Source organism: Mastomys coucha, unplaced genomic scaffold (assembly GCF_008632895.1).
Source record: "Mastomys coucha isolate ucsf_1 unplaced genomic scaffold, UCSF_Mcou_1 pScaffold14, whole genome shotgun sequence".
Classification (NCBI taxonomy): domain Eukaryota; kingdom Metazoa; phylum Chordata; class Mammalia; order Rodentia; family Muridae; genus Mastomys; species Mastomys coucha.
Window position 1 is genome coordinate 122,647,831 of NW_022196896.1, and position 22,086 is coordinate 122,669,916.

The window sequence follows — 22,086 nt, forward strand, 5'->3', positions numbered from 1 at the left end:
ACAAGAATGTGATTTAATTCTATTTACTTAAAATATGTTTTTAAATGTTAGCGAATTCAGATAAATTGAAATCATGTAACTTTTCTCATCATAATGCAATAAAAGTTTAAAAAAATTCAAAACAACCCTGAGATTCTACCTCATACAAATCAGAGTGACTAAGATCAAAACTCCAAGGATACTAGATGCTGACTAGGAAGTAGAGAAAAAGAGGGCCACTCCTCAGTTGCTGGTGGGACTGCAAGCTGGTACAACTACTCTGGAAATGAAGTCTGGCAGTTCCTCAGACAATTGGACATAGTTCTGACAACCCAGATATACCACTCCTGGGTATATAACCAAAAATGCTCATACAAGAACACATACTCAAGTATATTCATAGCAGCCTTATTTATAATAGCCAGAAACTAGAAACAGCCCTGATGTCTCTCAACAGAGGAATGAATACAGAAAAAGTAGTACATTTACAAAATGGAGTCCTATTCAGGTTTTAAAAAGAATGAGTTCGTGAAATTCTTAGGTACAAAAGAACACATATGGTATGTACTTACTGATAATTTGATATTAGTCAAAGAGAAGCTCCAAATACTGATAACACAACTCACAGACCATACATGACCCACCAAAAAGGAAGATCACACCAATGTGTGGATGCTGCAGTCCTACCCAGTAGGGGGACGAGAATTATCTCTGAGAAGTAGAGGGAGAGTGGGATCTGGGAGGGAGAGAGGAGAGTGAGACAAAAATGGAGACCAGTTCAGATATAGGAGAGGATAGAGGAGAAGTACTGGGGATCAGGAATTTAGAAGTATGTGTGTAGCAGGTGGGGAGGGTGAACTGGGGATAGCCACTAGAATGTCCCTGAGAACCTAAGAGGTTTCCAGAACCCAACATGGAGGACATTAGGTGAAATATTCAACAAATGTGAAATAGAACTTTTAGAGACCATAACCAGTGGATAGGCATGGCCCTCAGTAGGTTCAAGAATATTTCAATAATTATAATTTAAAAATTTGAATCTAGTTCTTAATGGAATCTACACCACACACTACACATATTGAATAATATTTTAAAATCCTATTCCAGGGCTAGCCAATGGCTTAGTGGGTAAGGGTGCTTGTCCATAGAGATGAAAACCTTAGCTCAGTGCCCACAGCCCACAAGCTGGAGTGAGAAATCTGCCTCCTGAGAACTGCCCAGGTGTGACCTGTGCCGACAACACACTGCCACCTCAAAAACACTAAGAAAAAGTGCTAGTCCATAAAACATGATTAGATATTTCACACAAGTAATTTTTATTATGAAAATAAAGATCCACATAGATAATTTAATGTTCTTTTTCTCCTGAAATTATAGCAAAACAACATCTTATGGAATTTTTAAAGGATATATTGCAGTACGTCACAGATTTTCCAGTCCTACAGATTTAAACCAAAAAGAATTAGTCAGTGTCTACATAAAACTAGTGTGATTGTTTGAACATGCTTGGCCCAAGGAGTTGCCAGTATTAGGAGGTGTGGCTTTGTTGTTGGAGTATGTTTTCACTATAGATGTGGTTTTTTTTATTAGATATTTTTTATTTACATTTCAAATAATATCTCCTCTCCCGGATTCTCCTCCAAAAAACCAAAAACCAAAAAAAAAATCCAAAAAATAAAAACATACCTCGTTCCCTCACCCCTCTCCCTGCTCACCAATCTACCCTCTCCCTGAATGTGGGTTTTAGTACCCTCATCCTAAATACCTGGAAGCCAATCTTCTCCTGTCTGTCTTCAGATGAAGATGTAAAAATTTTAACTCCTCCAACCCCACATCTGCCTGGATGATGCCATGTTCCTGCCTTGATGAAAATGGACTGAAACTCTGAACCTGTAAGCCAGGCCCTCAGGGACTAAACCAAGAACAATATAGTACACATGGAGGGACCCATGGCTCGAGTCACATATGTAGCAGAGGATGGCCTTGTTGGACATTAATGGAAGGAGAAGCTCTTAGTCTTGGGAAGCCTAGATGCCCCAGTGTAAGAGAATGCCAGGGCGGGGAGGCAGGAGTGTCTAGATATGTGGATGAGCATCCTCATAAAAGTTGGAAGAGGGAGCATGGGATATGGTGTTTCCAAAGGGGAAACTGTTAAAAATCATAATATTTGAAATGTAAATAAATAAAATATCCATAAAAAAAGTTGCCTTGGGTCATAGAATCTGTTCACAGCAATAAAAGCCTAACTAAGACAACTAGTTTATAAATTTTCATGTTGTATGTTCAATGAAAGAGGTGAGTACAATGGATATTTCCTGCTTCACACTTCCTTCTGAGTGCTGTGTGTATGGACAGAGCCACTCTTCCATGCAAGGATACATTCCCATTTAAGATTGTCAATTCTGCCAGAGAAGAACACAACAGGGGAAACTGGCTTATGACTTTTGCTCTAGAAAATCAGTTCATCTAGCACTTGAAAAATAAAACAAAAATATGAATAATGTGTGAAAAATTAAAATTTCTTAAGGAAAGTTTTAACTCAAGGATAATTCCATATATTGATTGATACCTATTCTCTTGTCAAGTGCAAATGTTTCTTCACAAGAAATATTTGTGATTAAGTATAATCTGTGATTAAATATAAATATAAGAATAAAGGAAAAATGGACAATTGACTCAGGTGATTGGTTATTGTTAATAAAATCCAAGTGGAAGTAAAAGTAGAGATATGTGAAGACATGGAATTTCATTTCTTCTAAGGCAAAAAACAGCAAAACAGGGGTAGTACAAATTTTCTGGAAAAATCCATGTCAAATCACCAATGAATATAATTTTGACTCTAAAAAGCTACAATAATGTACTTTGAAATTTAATACAAACTTAAGTTTAATTTCATTATATGTTCTATGGGGAAATATCAAATTTATAGGATTATTGAAGAACAATTGTCTATACTCCAATTATCTCAACAATTATTTTAATACAAACAGTAGTTTTACATACCAAATAAAAATTTTGTGATAATATGAAGAATATTTTAAATGTAACTATTCGCAATTACTGTTTTAAAATTATCAATATTTTATTCTATTGACAAAGGTAAAGCAAACAATCCTTACCCAATGAAGAAGTCAGTTAGAAATTAACCTTCTTCTTCCTTTGTATCCTTTACAGGAGTAGCCGATATCTTACTCTTTCCTTTTACCACATAATCATATCTATAAACCGCATAAAGACAAAGCAAGCCTGTCAATATCTGCAAGTTAATCCCTGAAATAAAAAATAAAACAAAAGGGTAATTATATTATATTAAACAAAAGTTTTCAAATGAAAAGTGCCATTTACTCAAATAAAACATATAATTTTACTTCTGAAAGGTGTTAATTTCCCATTTACAAAATGATATTCTAATCTTACCTCAAATTATGTATTTTGAAATGCTTTCCATATTTCATACTTATCAGATAGCTTCTAAAACATAATGTTCCATGAGTTCATAAACTATATTAATTTTCAAGTACATGATTTATACTTTCAAAACTTAAATATGACTAAAAACTTAAACTTGCTTTAAGTTTTATATATCTTGTTTGAAATATTGATCACTTTCAACACATAAACACTAATAATGGTTTTATGGGTTTAATTTTTGTCTTAAATTTCTTAAAATTGAAAATATTACATAAAAATAATTAAACTTCATAAGTGAAATACCCTGTTGGAGTCGAACTGTTGTAGCAATTCAATCCCAGTTATGTAATACAGCCACTTCAAATGAAAAACATTAATAAGTCTTTTCCATTTATGAACTATGATATGTTTTAAGGGAGATCATCTCAAAGACTTAGTTACCTGTGATAGAAAAGTAATATTACCATGAAAATTATAAGTAGTGATTGACTGTAATGAACATTTGGAAGTAAGAAGTTGGAGAAAAGAATGAGAAATTATTAAAATTAAACGTAGTAGCTCTTCCAAGAAGAATGGCATGCTAGTAAAAAAGGTATCTGACCACAGTGGAAAAAATCCAGACAATATGCTAAATTTTTCCACGTTTAATAACTAAAGAAATAAGGAATTAACGTCCAAAAGAAGGGAGAACTTCATGACAGTGACATGGAGCACATTGTCCACAGCAGATGGAAGCAAGAGGTGGAAAACTATATTTTCATCCAAGAAGGACCTGTGAGAGACCAGAACATTCTGTTGTAGTCTTATAAAGACTCACTGGAATGATTGCACAGAACAAAGTCCAAAGAAATACAAAGAGATGTGCTTAATATTGAGAGGACAATATTCAAACAACCAAACAGTAATGATAATCAGTGGGCTGTACTGTCTGGTTTTATTCAGAATTTTAGACTAGTAAAGATTTAGAAATGTTATAGCCTGGTCAGGAAAGAGCAAAACCACATTTGGAAGAACAAAACCTAAGTGTGGACCAGTAAGCACTCTCTAATGAGCTTAGTGACTGTCAGAGTGGACAGTCGTGGATCACAACAATGAAGAAAGATCTAGAGGACATTCCAGAACATTTTAAAGACTCCCTTGGCACCAGACATAGACTTCCTGCTCAGGGAACTTTCTCTCCTTGCTGCCAAGTGTGTACCACAAAAATAGCCATGGCTCAGTCTTCAATATCACAATTCACTTTGACAGCAGATCTTACTAAGTGGTCATAGTTGTCCAGGGAAGCAAACTACAAGTGTTGTGGGGCTCCTAACAGCTTCAACAAAATGTTCACAGAAAGTCCTGAAGACCAGACTGAAATGTGCTACAAGGTTTGAGCCTATACAGAATAGGCTTAATGGGGTTATGGGAAGTTGAGCTTTGAAAGTGGTGGATCTGCAAGAGGGGCAATAGAAAAGCAAATTAGTAAAAAAATATTCCACTGCATCAAATAAAGTTATTGAAAATTTGCAAAGCCAGAGTCAAATAAAAACTCTGGGTCCTAAAAGTTTATTAATATCACAGATCAAACATTGCTTGAGGGGTTACCCAGCATTACAATCTTTATACAATATCATGTTTGGAGCTTGAAGACTCTGTATCTTCCATGGTAGGTTTTATTCTTTGTTCAAGATCTGCACTTCTCTCTACCTCCTGACATCTTTCTTTGGACTACTGATGTTTACCCTGTGGGTGGCACACTCCTATGTTGTAAACATGTAACTTTTGAAAACAGCAGCTCATATCTGAAAGTGTTTTCATTCAGTTAAATCCGTGGGTTTAATCTTTGCAGGGATGTTGCAGGATCCTTGGCTCTATGAGGACGAAATTATTATATCTTATATTTGGAGAAGATCATAGATCCAGGAATGGATTGCTACAGATTGGACATTTATGTCTTGGAAGGTTAATTTTATTTTATTAATACACTGGTAATGAGTCTTACAAGAGGTAGGGCACAGTGGGAGACTCATAGAGAACACCACAGATATGGATTTTATGAGTCATTGACCTTGATTACTTCCCATGGTAGCAATGAGCCTAAGCTCTGGATTTTCTAGCTTCCTGTCTCACAATGTGGTAGTTCTATGACAGGCAAGTCCCAGAAATTATGTTGAGGACTATGATCTGGTGCAGCAAAAAGGTCCTTTCTGAATTGTAGTCCTATTTGGAATTTGAAACTCCCAGACTATGGGCTTTATAAACTTTATTATAAAATACCAAGACTCAACTATTTTTAGAGCAATTGAAAATGTAACAGTAATATTCATAATATATATCTTATTTATTTGTATTTTCAAAAGAGACATTTTTTTCCTTCTTTTGGGTTCAGAATAGTATCTGCCATGCAATGTCATATGGACATTATCCATTCATCAGTGATTGAGATTACTGTACATTCTTTATGAAATTTCTAGAAGGTGATTAATAAGCCCTAAAGGTTTTCTTCATTACGTCATATTCTTTTCGCTTTGTGTTTCCTTGACTAGATAATTTGAAACAACTTGCCTTTTGACTTCCTAGATGTTTTTTTGTGCATATGTGATCCAGCCATTGAAATTATAGTTTATCACCTCAGTTCCTTTGTGATTAGAAAGCTTTAACTTTCTAATTTGTTCTTATTTTCTGATTTTTTATTTCTGCTAAATTTAAGTTCTTTTTCACACTCTCTGTCCTGTTTGCATCCTCTTGTTTATGTCTATACAGTAGTCATATCCCTGTGTAGTACATTCCAAAGTGTGCACAGCAGTAGCTGCACTCATTCACACAAACATGCACACATACATTCATTTCTGCTTCAACATGCTGATATCAATTCAATTAAATGACATTCACTATTCACGCCTTTGATGCACACATATTTTATCAAATGTAAGAATTCATCTTGTGTGGGGTCCATCATTCTTAGATTCTTAGATAAAATATCTGAATTTGCATGATTCTCGTTTTCTTTCTTTGTAGTTTCTTAGCAAATATATTGTCAGTTTGATCCAATATTTTTTCATGAAGCTCTTATGTTTATTTGCATTTTATTTTAAAAAAAAAATTCAGTGATACCTCTCCACCATATCTGGACACCAAATCTATCATACAGTTGAGAGATTTTCAATACCTAAAAATGTTAAAATATATATCTTATCCTACCAGAATGATGAAACTTTGAAGTTTAGTCTTGAAAGAGATAATAGTATTTTGATTATCTCATTTACAATTTACCTTAGTTTGGATTTTATTTTTGTGAAAAGACATCATGACCATGGCAAATTGTATAAAGGAAATCATTTAATTTGTCCTGCTTACATTTTCAGAATATTAGTCCATAATTATCATGGCAGGAAGCATGGCAGCAAGCAGGCAGAGATGGTGATGGAGATGGAACTGAGTGTTGCACATCATGATACACAGGCAGAAGAATAGAACTCTGTGATACACTAGGCATAGCTGGAACATAGAAGACTTTAAAGTCCATCTCCACAGTGATATACAACAAGGCTACAATTACTCCAACAAGGCCACACCTTCTAATAGTGTTACTTTCTATGGATCAAGCATTCAAACACATGGGTCTATAGGGACCATACCACTAAATTCCAATTCCTGGCCAAATAGGTTTGTAATTGGATTATAATGCAAAATATGTTTAGTCCAATTTCTTAAGTCCCTATAGTCTATCACAGTCTCAACACGTTTCAAAATCCAAAGTTCCAAGTGTTTTCTGAGATTCATGCAATCTCTTATCAGTAATCCATTGTAACATGAAAATTAAAAGGCAGATCACACAGTCCCAACATGGAACAGGATATACGTTACTCTTCCAAAGGGTAGGGAAAGGAGCAAAGTCAGTAAATACTGGACGAAAGCAAGGAAATACAAGGCAAAATGAAACAAAACACAAAGGAACAAGATCCCAGCATGGTAATCTTTGAAATCTGCATCTTTCTGCCTGATGTCAAAGTCCTATTCGAATCTCTATCTCCTTTCAGTTTTACTGATTCCAACATGTATCTGTTTGGCTGATTTCATTCCATGTGTTTTGCTAGCTGGAAGGAATCCAATGGATCTGGCATCTCCAACATTTTGGGATCTCCATGCATGGACACCCTTGACACAGTCCTTGTGTTAACAAATTTCCTTAGTCACAGAGGAAGATTCCATAACCTTTTTCTTTTATCCTTGCTTCTAAAGACAGAACAACATGTCCAAAGATGCCAAATTCTGCTGTTAGCTGGAGTTGTAACATGGCCACCTCATTCAATTCTGTCTTCACCAGCTTTCGTTTTTTGATAGTTTCCTTCATTGCCTAAACTCAACTATTCTTGAACTCCATCTGTAGACTAGACTGACCATGAACTCAGATATCTGCATGTCTTTGTCCCCTGAGTGCTGTGATTAAAGACATGTACCTCCATGCCAAGACCTAAGGTGCTTTTTAATTCCTTTACACAAGATAGAAACTTACCGTGATGGGTTCTTGCCATGATATCACAAATCCCTTTATTTTACTTAATGTCTTTAATATGTTTATCTGCTTGAACATGGGATTTAGCTCCTTTGTACTTCTTGGTACCCATTTCCTCCATGAAACATACATTTAGTATTTTCCCTTGTTCCTTTTCATCAAATTGTTCTTCATATGAGTGAAACACAGGACAGTCTAACCTAGGCTGTTTGAGATTTTTGTTTGCCAATGAAATTATTCTAAACATCTTAACTTTAACCTCAAGAAGACTCTTCACATAATGGAAAGAGTAGCTATATTCTTCACCCTAATATCACAAAAATGATCTCAACATACTAAAATCCTTCTATTCTGAAACTTCTTCAGCCCACAGTTCAGCACCCACAGTTCAAATCACACTTAGCACCACTGTTTCCTATGTTCTTACTAGTATGACCCATTATTCCCAGTTAAAAGGCATTCCAATCTTTCCTAATCCTTAAGCCAAAATCTACATTCCTCCAAATCAAATCATGTTCAGTCCTATCATGTAATACTCCATTCCCAGGTACCAACTTTTGTCTTAAGGATGTTACTGGTGGGAAGAGACACTAGAGTAATTCTTATAAAAGAAAACATTTAACTGGGAATGGCTTATGCTATCAGAGGCTTAGTCCATTACTGTGATGTTGGGTAGCATGCTGGAGTGCAAGCAGACAGAATGATGGAAAAGAAATTGAGAGTTCTTACAACATGATTGGCAGACGTCAGGTTACTGTATGCCACACTGAACATAATAGATTGAGCTTATAAGATCTATACCTTAAGCTTGACAACAGTAACATACTTTCTCTAAACCGTTACTCCTACTTCAAAAGGCCACACCTCCTAACAGTGTCACTGTCTTTGTGCCAAGCATTCAAATGGAAGAATGTGTTGGGGGTGGGGGGTGTGATACCTATTAAAACCACCTAACAGCTATTATAGATCTTATTCAAAGTTATCTAATGTTTAAATTTGTTACTCTCAAAATACTTATAAAGAAAATTTAATTTGGCTTCAAAAATGTATAAAATAGTCAACACATTGAAATTATACTAATTGTCACCGTTTCTTGATGTATAACACAGAAATCTAGAATGCATTTATCAGAAAAATATAACCATTTCCATGAATTATGTAATACAAGTTTATAAAATACTTTCTATACAATTATGTTAGCCTTTAAATATCAAAGTACTTATTCATAGTTATTACCTTGGTATAAACAATTGAAAATTCTAAAATCAACTTTATTTAAGTTTATACAATTCATATCACTTACACATTGTCTGAAATGTGTAGACCAAATGTTCCTCATTGTAGATCCAACAATGAACTTTTTCTCCACATTCATTAATATCCCAGAAATTACAAGTAAAATCTGTTGTTGCTGCAAAAAGTAGTACTCCTGGGGCAGAGCCTATGAAACAGTGATTAGTAGTAGTTCAAAAGAAAACAGGATAAGAATAATTTCTTCTCAAAACACACACATACACACACATACCCACCTGCACACACATACACACACGCACACACACATATACACACTCACACAGAATCCTCTAAAAATTATTTAAAATTCTGTAATAGCCTTTTTTTGTATTAGTTAAAAATCCTGAAAATCAATATCCTGATCCTTGCGTGTATACCATTAGTAGTTTGCAATGATTTTAGAATTCTGCCCATGCTATTATTTACAAGATATTATAAAGTAGTATTTTGTATTTTTCAGGGAATATTTAACAGCATATTTACAACAACAGAACTATATTACATGTTTTTTAACTCCTATTGTCTTTAAAGATAGATAACTATGAGATTTTTAATGACCAAAAGTGACTAAATACTATTTTCTGACTGCATTCTCTTGTCTATGTCTCTAGAGAACCTTCACATATCCCAAGAGAATACACTTCAAGATTTTCAGTGGATGTTTGAAACTGTATGTATGTGGCAACAACCTGTATACACACACAGACACAGACACACAGGCACACACACACATACACACATACACATATACACACATGGGTTCAATATGCTGCTACCAATTAAATTAAAACGTATTTTCTATTCACATCTTTTATTTTAATTTAGCATAAAAACTAGTAAGATTTCATAAATCTATCATTCTTAGGTTTGATGGACTCATCCTATATTTCTTTTTTTCTTCATCTCATTCTCATACTTTTAAAACCACAGCACCCAGTATTTCCCTCTGCTGTTTCATATCACATGAGTTTTATCATTCTCCTTTATAAACTTTTCCTCACATTGCAAGATCATTGTTGCCCACGTAACTTTATCATGAGGACTTCATTTTCTCTGAGGCTTCCACTAGACCTTCTTTTGCTGCTCTGCAATTTTACTCCAGGCCTGAACACTGTTGTTCCCTAAATTCTCCCTTTCTACTTTGATATCACCTATATTATGCCATCCCTCCTCTCCAATTGCATCCTACCAAGCCACGGGCCACTTCTAGTTTCAAAATGTACTTTGGGTTAAATTTACAAATGGTCAGAAGCTAGGATCCACATATGAAAAGGAGTATTTAAAATTATATTGGTGGACATGAATGACCTTACTCAATATAAGTCCTTTTGGTTATATCCATTTTCTACAAGTTTCTCAATGTTACTTTTTTACTACTGGTAAGTAAAGCTATACTATGTACATGGATGCATTCTCAGGGTCTATTCATTAGTTGATGACATCTAAGCTTGCTTCAAACCTAGCTGTAATGGAATATAAAATCAACGAGCATGAATATGCTGGTATTGATCTAATAAGATATCAGTTTCTTTGGTTATACACCCCATAATGGTATAACAGGATCAAGTGATAAGAATTATTTCAGAGTTTGAACAGATCCAATATTTGTAAATAATACTCTCCATGAATACATATAATATTAAGTGAAAATCTTAGTGTCAAACATAATTTTTCTTTCTGATGGTTATTGGTCAGGGAGGCTGTAGAGGCACTTGAAACAATATGGACTAAAACCATTGATAATAGTACCACCACATCTAGATGGTGTAAGACCTGATGACTGAGGACACCACACACTTTGGTTACAGGACACAGAGAAAACAATCCTGAAATCTCTCTGCTGACTAGCGTTCATAGTACTGGGTGAGCTATGAAGGCTGATGGAGAAAAGTAGGGTATTATGCACAGCCAGACCCAACTACAGTACAAAGCTTTCAGGCAGGTAGTGCCCATGGTGCAATAGTGGCAAGATTGTTTATATAGACAACAAACCCCTTTCTTATTGAACCAGAGAACTACTCTGCAGGAAGAAATTTATGAGTACTACTACAAATATGGTCAAAAACTGTGATTATGTAAAATATTTCACAGGACATATTTCTTATGGCCATCCACAAGCATACTACAACAAGTATACTATTACTTTGAATATGTGGATGTTTTATATAATGTATCAGTGAAATTTGTATGCGATGGTAAAGACACTTGAGCTCCAAATGCAAGACTTCACCTAACAAAATGTAATTAATGCATATTTGGTTTAATTGGATGGTTTTTATTTTACCTAACTTCTCTCTGTATTTACTTAGCTCCTAAATATTTCAGAGCAATCTCATGTTCAATTTTGTATCACTTTACAATATCATTTATCCTGAAGTTTAAATATACATGAAAATTTACATATCAAAGATGAACCACTTTGTACATTAAACACAGCTCAAAACACATACCAATGAATCTCTGGACTGTAAACATCACACCCAGGCTCATTGAATTCCAACTGGTAGGTACACTTCTGAAAGCACATAGCAATGCTATTACCTGTGAGTAACATGCTAGGTTTATGTTTTTAAATATATTTGTTATACTTAATTTATAACACGAATATTTATCTGGTTGACGAAAGTTCAATTTGACCTATGAACACAGAGTGTATCTATTCATTTACCCATTATTTAACATGCAACTAAAATCTCAAACCTTGCAATTCTTTCCATGGAAAAGAACTTTATAGATCAAATCTGCCTGAGCCACATTTTCCTGACACAACTCAGCACTGTCTAGCTCTCACGTTTACTTTCCTCCCTCTGCCAAGTATGGTATTGCTTAGAATCCATTTCAGCACTGTTAAGTACACTCTGTAATTTCCTAGTTTGCAGTTTCTGGTATATTCTATACTCCATAAATTGTATCAGTAAGTCTACACTTAGTATTCTGGCCTTTGATTGGGTTCTAACTAAATGGCACTCTGAATGAAAGAGACAGCTCAAGCTTCACCTTCAGGCTTCTCTCCATGGTTACTTGAGGTGAGTGAGTTTCTCAGAAGGTGGTCTTTCTTACAAGGCCTCCTCTCTCACTCTCATTTCCTGAAGAGCATCGTGCCTGCATACCACACTATGGAATGACCCTACTTACATCCCTCCTACGTTTGGTTGCAACTTTATTCAATTTTACTTGAATCATCTTACTTTCTGAGTTTCCCCTCTTTCATATGGTGCCCTTATTATTTCACAACTCCAAATTAAAATAAATGAAAAAAACTAACTTTACATCATATAATGGAGGAGACACTCATCCACACTAATGAAAACAAATCTAATTTATCAACCAATACACAGGAAGATAGCATTAAATATAGAAAAGGCTTGTTTGCAAGAAATAACATAATGAAAAATCTAAAGTTGATTATATACATTTATGAGTAAAAATGAAGAGATTTTTATTTTTTAATTCTTTTACAATAAAGTGTGCATTATATATATTTAAAACTTTATTCAGTGCCCCTTGATTACAGAGACACCCCTAATCCTTCTCTCTTCACAGACCCACACTTACAAATACCTTCCCCCTCCCTATTACCCTTCCTCTTCTCCTAAGAGATAGAGGAGATGTCTTGTGTACCACTACACTCTGGGACGACCAGTCACAGTAGGCCTAGGCACATTATCTCTCAATGAGGTCCAACTCGGCTGACAAGCTAGAGAAAGGTTATCCAATGGCATGGACCCTAGTCAGAGATTTTGCTCCAGTTGTGAAGGGATGCACATAAAGACTAAGCTGCATATCTGCTACAAATGTAGCAGCCCCTACATGATCTTTGGTCAGTGGTTCAGTCTCTGAAGCCCACATGGGCCTAGGTTAGTTGACTCTGTAGCACTTCTTTTTGTGTTCTTAGCTTTTCCAGCTCTCTAACTTCCACTTGACCATTGTATTTCTTTTAAAAAAAATTAACATTGTATTTCATATTGATTAAATCAAGTATTTGTTTGAGAAAAATATAATATAGATCTGCATTTTAGATCAGAACCTTGTGAATTGTACAAGGTAATAAATATGGATCATTTTTTATTTTTCTACCAGTTAGATCACCACCATTTACTGAAGAAGTTTTCTTTTGTCCATTGTATATTTTTGGCTTGTTTGTCAAAGAAGGGACCATAATAATGTGCATTTATTTCAGGGTCTTCTATTCTAATCCATTGATTGACCTGTCTTTCTGTGTAAAATCCCATTAAGGATTTATCAGTATGACTTGGTAGTACAGTTTGAGGTTAGGAATGGTGATTCCTCCAGAAGTTCTTATAGTGTTCAGAACTGTTTTCCCTATCCTGAATTTTCTATTTTTCCATATGAAATTGAAAATTGCTTTTTCCATATCTGTGAAAAATTGTGTTGGGATTATGATGGGGATTGCATTGAATGTTTAGATTGCTTTTAGTAGGATGGCCATTTTTACTGTTATTCCTACCAATACATGAGCATGGAGATCTCTCCATTTTCTGAGGTCTTTTCTCTTTCTTTCTTGAGAGGTTTGAGGTCCTTGCCATATACATGTTTCACTTTTTTGGTTAGAGTTACCCCAACATATTTTATATTATTTGTGTTTCCATATTTTCTTTCTCATCCTCATTGATTATTTGTATAAAGAAAAGCTACTGATTTGAGTTAATTTATATCCACCTATCTTCCTGAATTTGTTTATTAGCTGTAGAAGATCACTGATAGAATTTTGGAATTCACATATTTATACTATCATATCATCTGCAAATAGTGGTACTTTGACATATTTGTAAATTTGTAGCCCACTGATTTCCTGTTGTTGCCATATTGTTCTAGCTAGAACTTCAATTACAATATTGAATAGGTATGTGGAGAGTTCAAGTGCATCAAGGACCTCAACAAAAAAAACAGCTACACTGAACCCAATAGAAGAGAAAGTAGGAAAAAAACTCAAACTCACTGGCAGGGAGAAATTTCCTAAACAAAATGCAAAGGCTCAGGATCTAAGATCAAGAATTGGGAAGTCATGAAACTGAAAATCTTCTGTAATACAAAAAATATAGTCAATAGGTTAAATATGCAACCTAGATATGGGGGAAAACTTAATTAAGCCCAAATCCAAAAGATGACTAATATACAAAATATACAAAAGAGGGGCCAAGTAAGAATGTTTCAATCCCACAATCATGGGAGGAACAGAGAGGGTTGTACCTGAGTGTGAGAGGGGAGGGGAGGGATAGGGGAAAAGGGGAACACAATCAGATGTGTGTGTGTGTGTGTGTGTGTGTGTGTGTGTGTGCGTGTGTAGAGGTCATGGGGAGACAGGAAGAAGCCCTAAGGGCCAGCAAAATGAAGAAATATACAACCTGGGAAGAGGCTACCCTCTAGGATGCGTGAAGGTAAAAGACTCTCAGGAGTCAAAGGGAAGGACTGTAGATAAAATGCCAAGAGTGGGGAGAGGAAATATGTAGAGTCCATCTCCAGTAGAAAGACAGGTCATCAAGTAGAAAGATGGGGTTGCCATTCCACAGTCAAAAACTCTGATCCAGAATTGTTTCTGTCTCAAAGAACTGCAGGAATAAAAAATGGAGAAGAATCTGAGGAAAACGAGATCCAAGGACAGGCCCTAATTGAGGGCCAGTTTAAAAGAAAGTCTCAAGTCTGACATTATTACTGATGCTATGGTGTGCTTACAAACAGGGGCCTCTCATGACTGCCCTTTGAAAGGCCTAACATGCAACTGAAAGTGTCAGATGCACATATTTACACCCAACTAATGGAAAGATGCTAGTACCCCCATGGTTGAATTAGGGAAATGGTAGAAGCTGCAGAGGAGGGTGACCCCATAGGAAGACCAGCAATCTCAACTAAGCAGAATCCCTGAGATCTCTCAGACACTGAGACACCAACCAGGCAGCATAAATGAGCTAGACTAAGGCCCTAGACTCTTCTAATGCAGAGCATTGCCTCCTCTGGACTCAGTGGGAGAAGAAGTACCTAACCCTCAAGAGACTTGAGGCCCCAAGTCAGGGGGTGTGTAGGGGGGTGTTGGAAACCTCTTAGAGACAGTAGGGAGGAGGAGTGGAATGAGAGGAGGGGACTGGGCTTGGGCAATGGCTCAAGTGTAAAATAAATAAAAGTAATATAAAAAAAAAGGAAAAAACCACCTTGGCACCTTTTTATGCCCCTTCCCTATTTATTTCCTTGTACGAAAACTTTAAACATTATCCAAAATGCCTAATTTATAAAATTCACCATTACTATTCATGATTAATAGTTTCATAATTCATATCTCTGTCTTTTAGAATTTTAAATGTAAAATTAATGCATACTTAGGGGAGCAAAACTAGATGAAATATAGCACACAAACCTTCATGTGTATATGTAAACCTGGCCACATTTACTGTGACCTTGCCTTGCCACAAATAGCCATGCCTCTCTCTAAGCTCCTGCTAATAGCCGCGCCTTTGTCCAAGTTCCTGTTATGCCAGAACTCCCGCCTACAGAGACCGAAGATGAAGATTCTGATTGGGCCAAGAGATGTTGACAGACTCAGGGAGGGATTTCTGCCTACCTGCCTGCTGGTTGCACAGTTTTAATACCCATGGTGGACTGAAAGCATAACCAATAACCATGGCTGGGTCCCATTTTTTATCTCCTCTCACCGTACAGTTCCATTAACTTTCCTAGGCTCCTAGTTCCCTTAACTTTCCTAGACTCCTACTTCTCTCCTAGAAAACCCATTCATATTTATCTGCAGGCAGCAACAGAATGGTGCCCACGTGGGGCTAGAAACGAGGAGGTGACTAGAGAGCAGCACTACTGTGGGTGAAGCTTCATAGGAAACAGAAATAAGAAAATGGTAATTTTGCCAACATAGGTAAGTTGGGGCTACACTGGCCTGGTCTTTTCCCACTTGAGATTTGGTGCTAACAGTCAGAATCAGAAACTTTCTATAGGCAATGGTATGTAGTTAAGAGCTACAATTAGGCGAGCAGTGTAGGGCATAAATAAAATAAAAAAAAATAGATAAAAATAGTGAAATACAAAAACAAAACAATATATATATATATAGAGAGAGAGAGAGAGAGAGGTTAAATTCATTATAACATTACAACCTGGACTGGCTACTTCATAATAAAACTATTGTGTACTTAAAAGGATGTTTTTCCTTCTACATCGATTTTAAGGATTTTGCTTCTAATAAGTTTATAATTAAAAATTTTGCCTTTAAAATTGTCTTTGTCTCTACTTCACTACAAGAGGCTAGGACTTTGAATTTTTCAGTGTACATTGGTTATTATCTAATCCCTCTAATTGAGAATTTCAATATGTTTACTCTAATACATGAGCTTTAAAAACGAGTATTAGTTGCTCTAGAAAAAGTTTCAGAGGCAATATCTTTTCCAATATCTAATCCTCAGTTATGTCAAAAAGGTTGTATTAAGTAAGAAAAGATGAGTTACTTATTTCAAATTACTTTTGTCTAAGGTCTTACCTTAAACTCACCACAAGACTTAGGCTTTGAGAGACTGAGAGCTTTTTACAGAAGGTTAAAAAAAAAAAGCTTCTGTAAACAACTGCTATCTATTGTAATCAAATGTTTGGGTTTTTGAATATGCCCACAGCAACTTTTTGACAAAAGAACACTAATATAAATTCATCTTTTCTCATATTCAAGGTAAAGTTTTAATATCTTATTATGAAGTTGCTGTGATATTAATAAAAATTATATAACAAAATCATAAATATATTTTTAAAACATCTCTTACAAACCTAATGAGATGTCTATTTCTTGCTTCAAACAACAATTAAATTGGCTATTACAAAATATTTCATTTGGCCTATTACATAAAATAAATTTTAAACAAAATGGTAATTATTATCTAAAAGACAAATTGTTAAGATTTGCTTAAATACTTGCTTTTATATTTCCTATAAATTTATGTATACAACCCATAATAGTATACACATCTTTAGCGCTTTTGTGAGAGAAAATTATATATAAATCACATGTTCAATCTCATGATTTTCCCCCTACTTCAATACAATTAAAGTATGTGCTGTAGTCACTTTTTGTCAAGTACTAAAATTAAGCCTTAAGTTGTATATTAATATAATATACATATGTATATATCAGAGCTTACAAATGCTTATGATAATTTGACATCATTAAAATGTGATTTTGATTTAAAAATTAAAAGTAAAATATATACATGTCACTATTAATTCCTTCTCAGGCTTTCAAGTTACAATTGCCTTAATGTGAAAAACAACAAAATATTAATTGGTTATTGCCTATATTATATTTATATATTTAATGTTCCTAATCAGATTAAAACAGATTATGGAACTCATTATTACAGTCAAATATTTAAGATATTTAGTCAGCAGTTTAATGTTACCTATATTACTGGGATAATTTATAATTCTCAGAGACAATAAATTACTCAATGTACACTCATAATGAAAGGAGGGGGAATCATGTCCTCCACTCCAAAGTTACCTCCAAAAGCATATCTCGCTTTTTGCTTGTTTTAAAATTCTTTTTTGTAGTCTGATGCTAAAAGTCAGTCTACTGTGGATTGCCATTGGCATCCACACATTTCCAGTTCTTATGCCATGGTAAAGTGGCAAGATCCACTTACTAACACATGGGATCATCCTGACCCCATTTTAATCTGGGGAAGAAGTTTGTGTCGGAACACGATGGCTGCCTGAAACATTTGTTTGTCAAGTGGATACAGATCCAGAGTCTTTTTAATAAACATGTTTTCAACTAAAATAATGGCTAAATTTGTTTTTTATTAGCCAACAAAGTTCACTTGGCTGAAATAGCCTCCACTTTTTTCTGAGACTTCATATCCCCCTACACCTACAGGCCAAGCCTTGGGCCTGAGCATTGCTAATTTGCAACTGAAGTGCCTGGGATATCCCCAAAGATAATATTAAGCTTGCTGCTTTTAAATTTTTGAGCTTTTAATTCAAGCAGGTTCATTACAGACATGCGGGCCCTATTCCACACTGGACTCCAGAGATATTCTATGTGGCAGTTATTCATTGTGATGAAGAAAAGGCATTATAGGTATGTCGTGGCTTTGGTCTGTATGGGAATAAGGTGTGCTGTGAAGGCCTGCAGTCAAAGACATATCTCTGTATATACGGCTTTCACCAACCTAAGACAGGGTCACATGCCAAGAGGTTGTGTTTATTAATCATAAACATTGAAAAGGTCTGGTTTGTGTAAATACACGCAAACTAGCTGCACGTGATTTCCAAAACAGGTAAGGGAAAGACCAGTAGATCTATATCTAAAACAGGCAGGGTCACCAAGCCACCATAATTCCCAGGCAGAACTATGGTGCATAAATATGCCCCAGTACAGCTAATTATTATTGTATAAATAAGGAGAAACTGTGACCCTCCTCCAGCTGAGAGCTGGCTATCTTAGTCCTTGCCTTGCCACAAATAGCGACATTTCTCTCCAACCTCCTGCTAATAGCCACACCTCTCTCCAAATTCCTGTTTTATGCCAGAACTGCCATCTCCAGAGAGTAAAGATGAAGATGCTGATTGAGCCACAAGATGCTGACGAACTGGAGGAAGGGTTTCTTCCCATCTGCCTGCTGATTAGACAGTTTTAATACACATGGTGGACTGAAAGCATATCTATGTCTCTGTCCCATTTTTTATCCCCTCTCGTCGTCTGGTTCCCTTAATATTCCTATGCTCCTACTCCTCTCCTAAAAAATCCATTCATATTTAGCTGCAGGCAGCAACAGTTTACTTCTCCATTCTCTCTTCTCCCTTCTTAAAATCTATTAAAGTTATCAAACTAATTACCTTTTATGCTTCCAGCATTTACGTAATGAATTAAAACTACATGTCTCTGAATTATACCACTCATCATGGATTGCAAACTATGTTCATTGATTGTAGCTGACAATATATTCCTATTTAAAATTTCTTCCATTTTTTCTTTATTTCTTAAAAAATATTATTTGTATAGGGACTTATCTCAGTATGTAGCTCTAGCTGACCAGAAAAACACTGTGCAGAGCAGGTTGGCTTTGAACTCACAAATATCCATCTTTCTTTCTCTCAAGAGATCTGTTTAGAGAGATACACTGCCATGGCTGGCAGCTGCTTTCTTTTTCATTATATATGCCAATTGCACAAACCAATGGCTTCTGATTGTAGGATGTACTCACTTTCTGTTCTATCTATGTATGCATGTATGTATGTATGTATGAATTTATTTATTTATTTATTTATTTTTATAGGCAGTCTCAGACTTCCTAGGATGGCAGCAAAATCCCTTTGTTTCCAACTCTGTCCTTGAGCTTCTGATCTTCCAGCAGCGACCATGTAAGTGCTTGGATTATTGGCATATACCAACACTTTCTAGTTCATGTAATGCTGGACATCAAGTTCAAGGCTTTGTGAATATTCAGTAAGTATTCTCCAAACATGAGTACAGTTAAGCCTCCACTTCTCACTACTACTTTTGTGCTACTTTGGTTTTCCTAGGACCTGAAAATACATCATTCATATATTTTTGAGACCTTTGTAAAATGTAATAAAAGCCTTTTTATTTATAAACCTAATACCTGCAAGTGACTTTTATTTTGGAACTAAAATTTGTGTCTAAAATGTTTTGTTAAGTCATTTGAGCCATGTTCAAACTTTAAAACCAAAAGGTATCTTCTCTATTGATGTGAAAAACCACAGTTAATTCCTGTGTGTGATAATAAATCTACTTCTGAAGTTTTCCTACGTTAAATGAATTCCACTACTATCCATAGGATTCTGAGATTTCATGAACTGTCATGCTTTCAAAGGTTATATGTTCATTTACTGAACACATATTTTCTAAAATATTCTGAATGTTGTTTTATCATGGACATCCTGTGACTTTTCCTTGCCTTCTGTGACATCAGTTCCAGAGAGACTCAGACTTGTCTGCTTCTATTCAGCCCTGATCCCAAAACATTCATTTCAAAGTAGGAACCTTATACTCTGAGCAGAATTCTATGCAGAAAACTCATAACATCTGTAAATTCTGAGGTGTTCTTCATATTTTTTTTATTCTTTTCAACAAAAATCACTGAATAGCCCAGACTTACTTCAAACTCACAGTGTTCCAGCTTCAGTACTCAGTGTTGAGATCAACATAGTTATGCCACATTGGTTTTTTGTTCCTTAGAAACATTATTATGAGCATAGTAGCTAAAATTCCAGTGTATCTTCAGTTTGTAGAGATGTAAGTTTGAATTTGTCTATTTTATTATCTCATAATTTACAAAATATTTTTGTGAAAGCATACTATGTTTTATTCATTTTAGTAATCAATAAAAATGAGAAGACTCAAAATCAAATTTCAGGAATATAATTCTCTGTTAAGTGCATTTATTGGGTAATTCATATCTAATTTAATGAAGTAACATTATTTACAAATAATTTATATGTGTGTGTGTGTTTTGTGAGTGAGAGGAGAAGGAGAGGGTGAGTGAGTGGGATAAGTAGGGAGAGAGAGCAAGGTATAATTCTGAGGTCAGAGGAAACAATTCAAGATATAGGATTTTTCCATCTACCATGTGGGATCTAAGGGATTGAACTCAGGTTCTCAGACTTGATAACAAGTGTCCTTACTCACTGAGACATTCCATCAACTCCAATGTGGGTTCTTTTCCATTTCTCTTCTTTGAATTTTATATTTATATTAAGAGAACTATTTTTAGTTGCCCAAATGGAAAGCCTGAATATGATTCTAGATGTCTCCATATCTCAACAAGGTTGTATCTCTCACCCTTTTAATACAAACAAATATTTTTCAAACTACCAAATACTTAACAAATTATCTCTAAATGTCACTATTTCACCCTCACTTTCTCTATTCTCCACTTTCCCCTTTTAGCTTTATTCTCCCTACTGTCTTCAAATGACTCCATTAAAAAGCACATCTGACTAACCCAAGCCCTGGACAGGCAGGGGCAGAAGGGTCACATGTTTGAGGCCAGCTTGTCTTGTACAGCAAGACCCTAATCACCAAAACAATACAAAACCAAATACTACAGCTACAGCAACATTGAATAAAAAACAAAGCATGTATCTCTCCAATTGTCCTCATCTTTTGCAGAGAAATTAATTATGCATATTACATGTTATGATTAAACCCTCCCTTATTTTTCCTTCCCTCCAGTTCCTTCTTATTTTCCCTCATTTTTTAATCAAACTGTATATTTACTAAGGCATTAAAAATTTTCTGTCTCAACATTCATTTCACAACTGAGAATATGTCAGAGGTAAGCTTTTGTTTTTCTTCTTGTTGGTCAGTCTTTACTGGTTAGGCTACAGATAAGCTTATTAACCAACCTACAGAATTAGCTTAGAATAATGCTCTTTTATTATGCTTCTAGAGTAAAAAATAAGGGTTATTTGGGCACAATATATTCTGGACAAACACATGAATAACAAATGTTGGGTCATTTAATAAATTGAAATTGTAAAAGTTACTGTGGGTCATTGTTGTTGACACTTATACTTTCTTATGACTCAGTTGATAATGTAGAATCATAGTTAAATACACATACTAATAAGTCAAATTTTTACTCGCATCTATGGTGACAATTTAAAACTTTCATGATTATGGATTCATCATGTAAATTCTACAAGGTGAATCTAAGGTTTCTTTCAAAGTTATGCTGTTTCTGGTTCATAGACACCTCCATTTACTATATAGTTAGAGAGCAATATATTGAATTTCAAAACTGGTTGCATTTTTAAATTAAAGTAAGAATAAATGTAGTATCTATACACATCATAGAAAAATACTAAATAAAATAACTAAAAGAAAAGTAGTACATATAGATTTTAACAATATAAATATTTTCTATCTGTATTGA

The 22,086-nt window shown here is 35.0% G+C and overlaps 1 protein-coding gene across 5 annotated transcripts in view; it reads right to left on the reverse strand.

Moving 5' to 3' along the window:
- Nucleotides 1-1,271: 1,271 nt before the first annotated feature.
- The window catches only part of LOC116088824 (solute carrier organic anion transporter family member 6A1-like), a 64,728-nt gene continuing 43,913 nt past the window's right edge, over nucleotides 1,272-22,086 (reverse strand). The window contains exons 11-14 of one of the 5 annotated variants that reach the window (XR_004118028.1): nucleotides 11,632-11,696; nucleotides 9,192-9,329; nucleotides 3,099-3,197; nucleotides 1,272-1,418 (exon numbers count right to left, since the gene is read on the reverse strand). Coding sequence is in view for 2 of the 5 variants with exons in the window: in XM_031368544.1 (XP_031224404.1) it covers nucleotides 3,122-3,249; nucleotides 9,192-9,329; nucleotides 11,632-11,696 (331 nt within the window). In the remaining 3 variants the exon portion in view is untranslated. Of the gene's footprint in view, nucleotides 1,419-3,098; nucleotides 3,250-9,191; nucleotides 9,330-11,631; nucleotides 11,716-22,086 lie in introns of those variants that run through there. The other 4 variants (XM_031368545.1, XM_031368544.1, XR_004118030.1 and 1 more) reach the window with 4 other exon arrangements.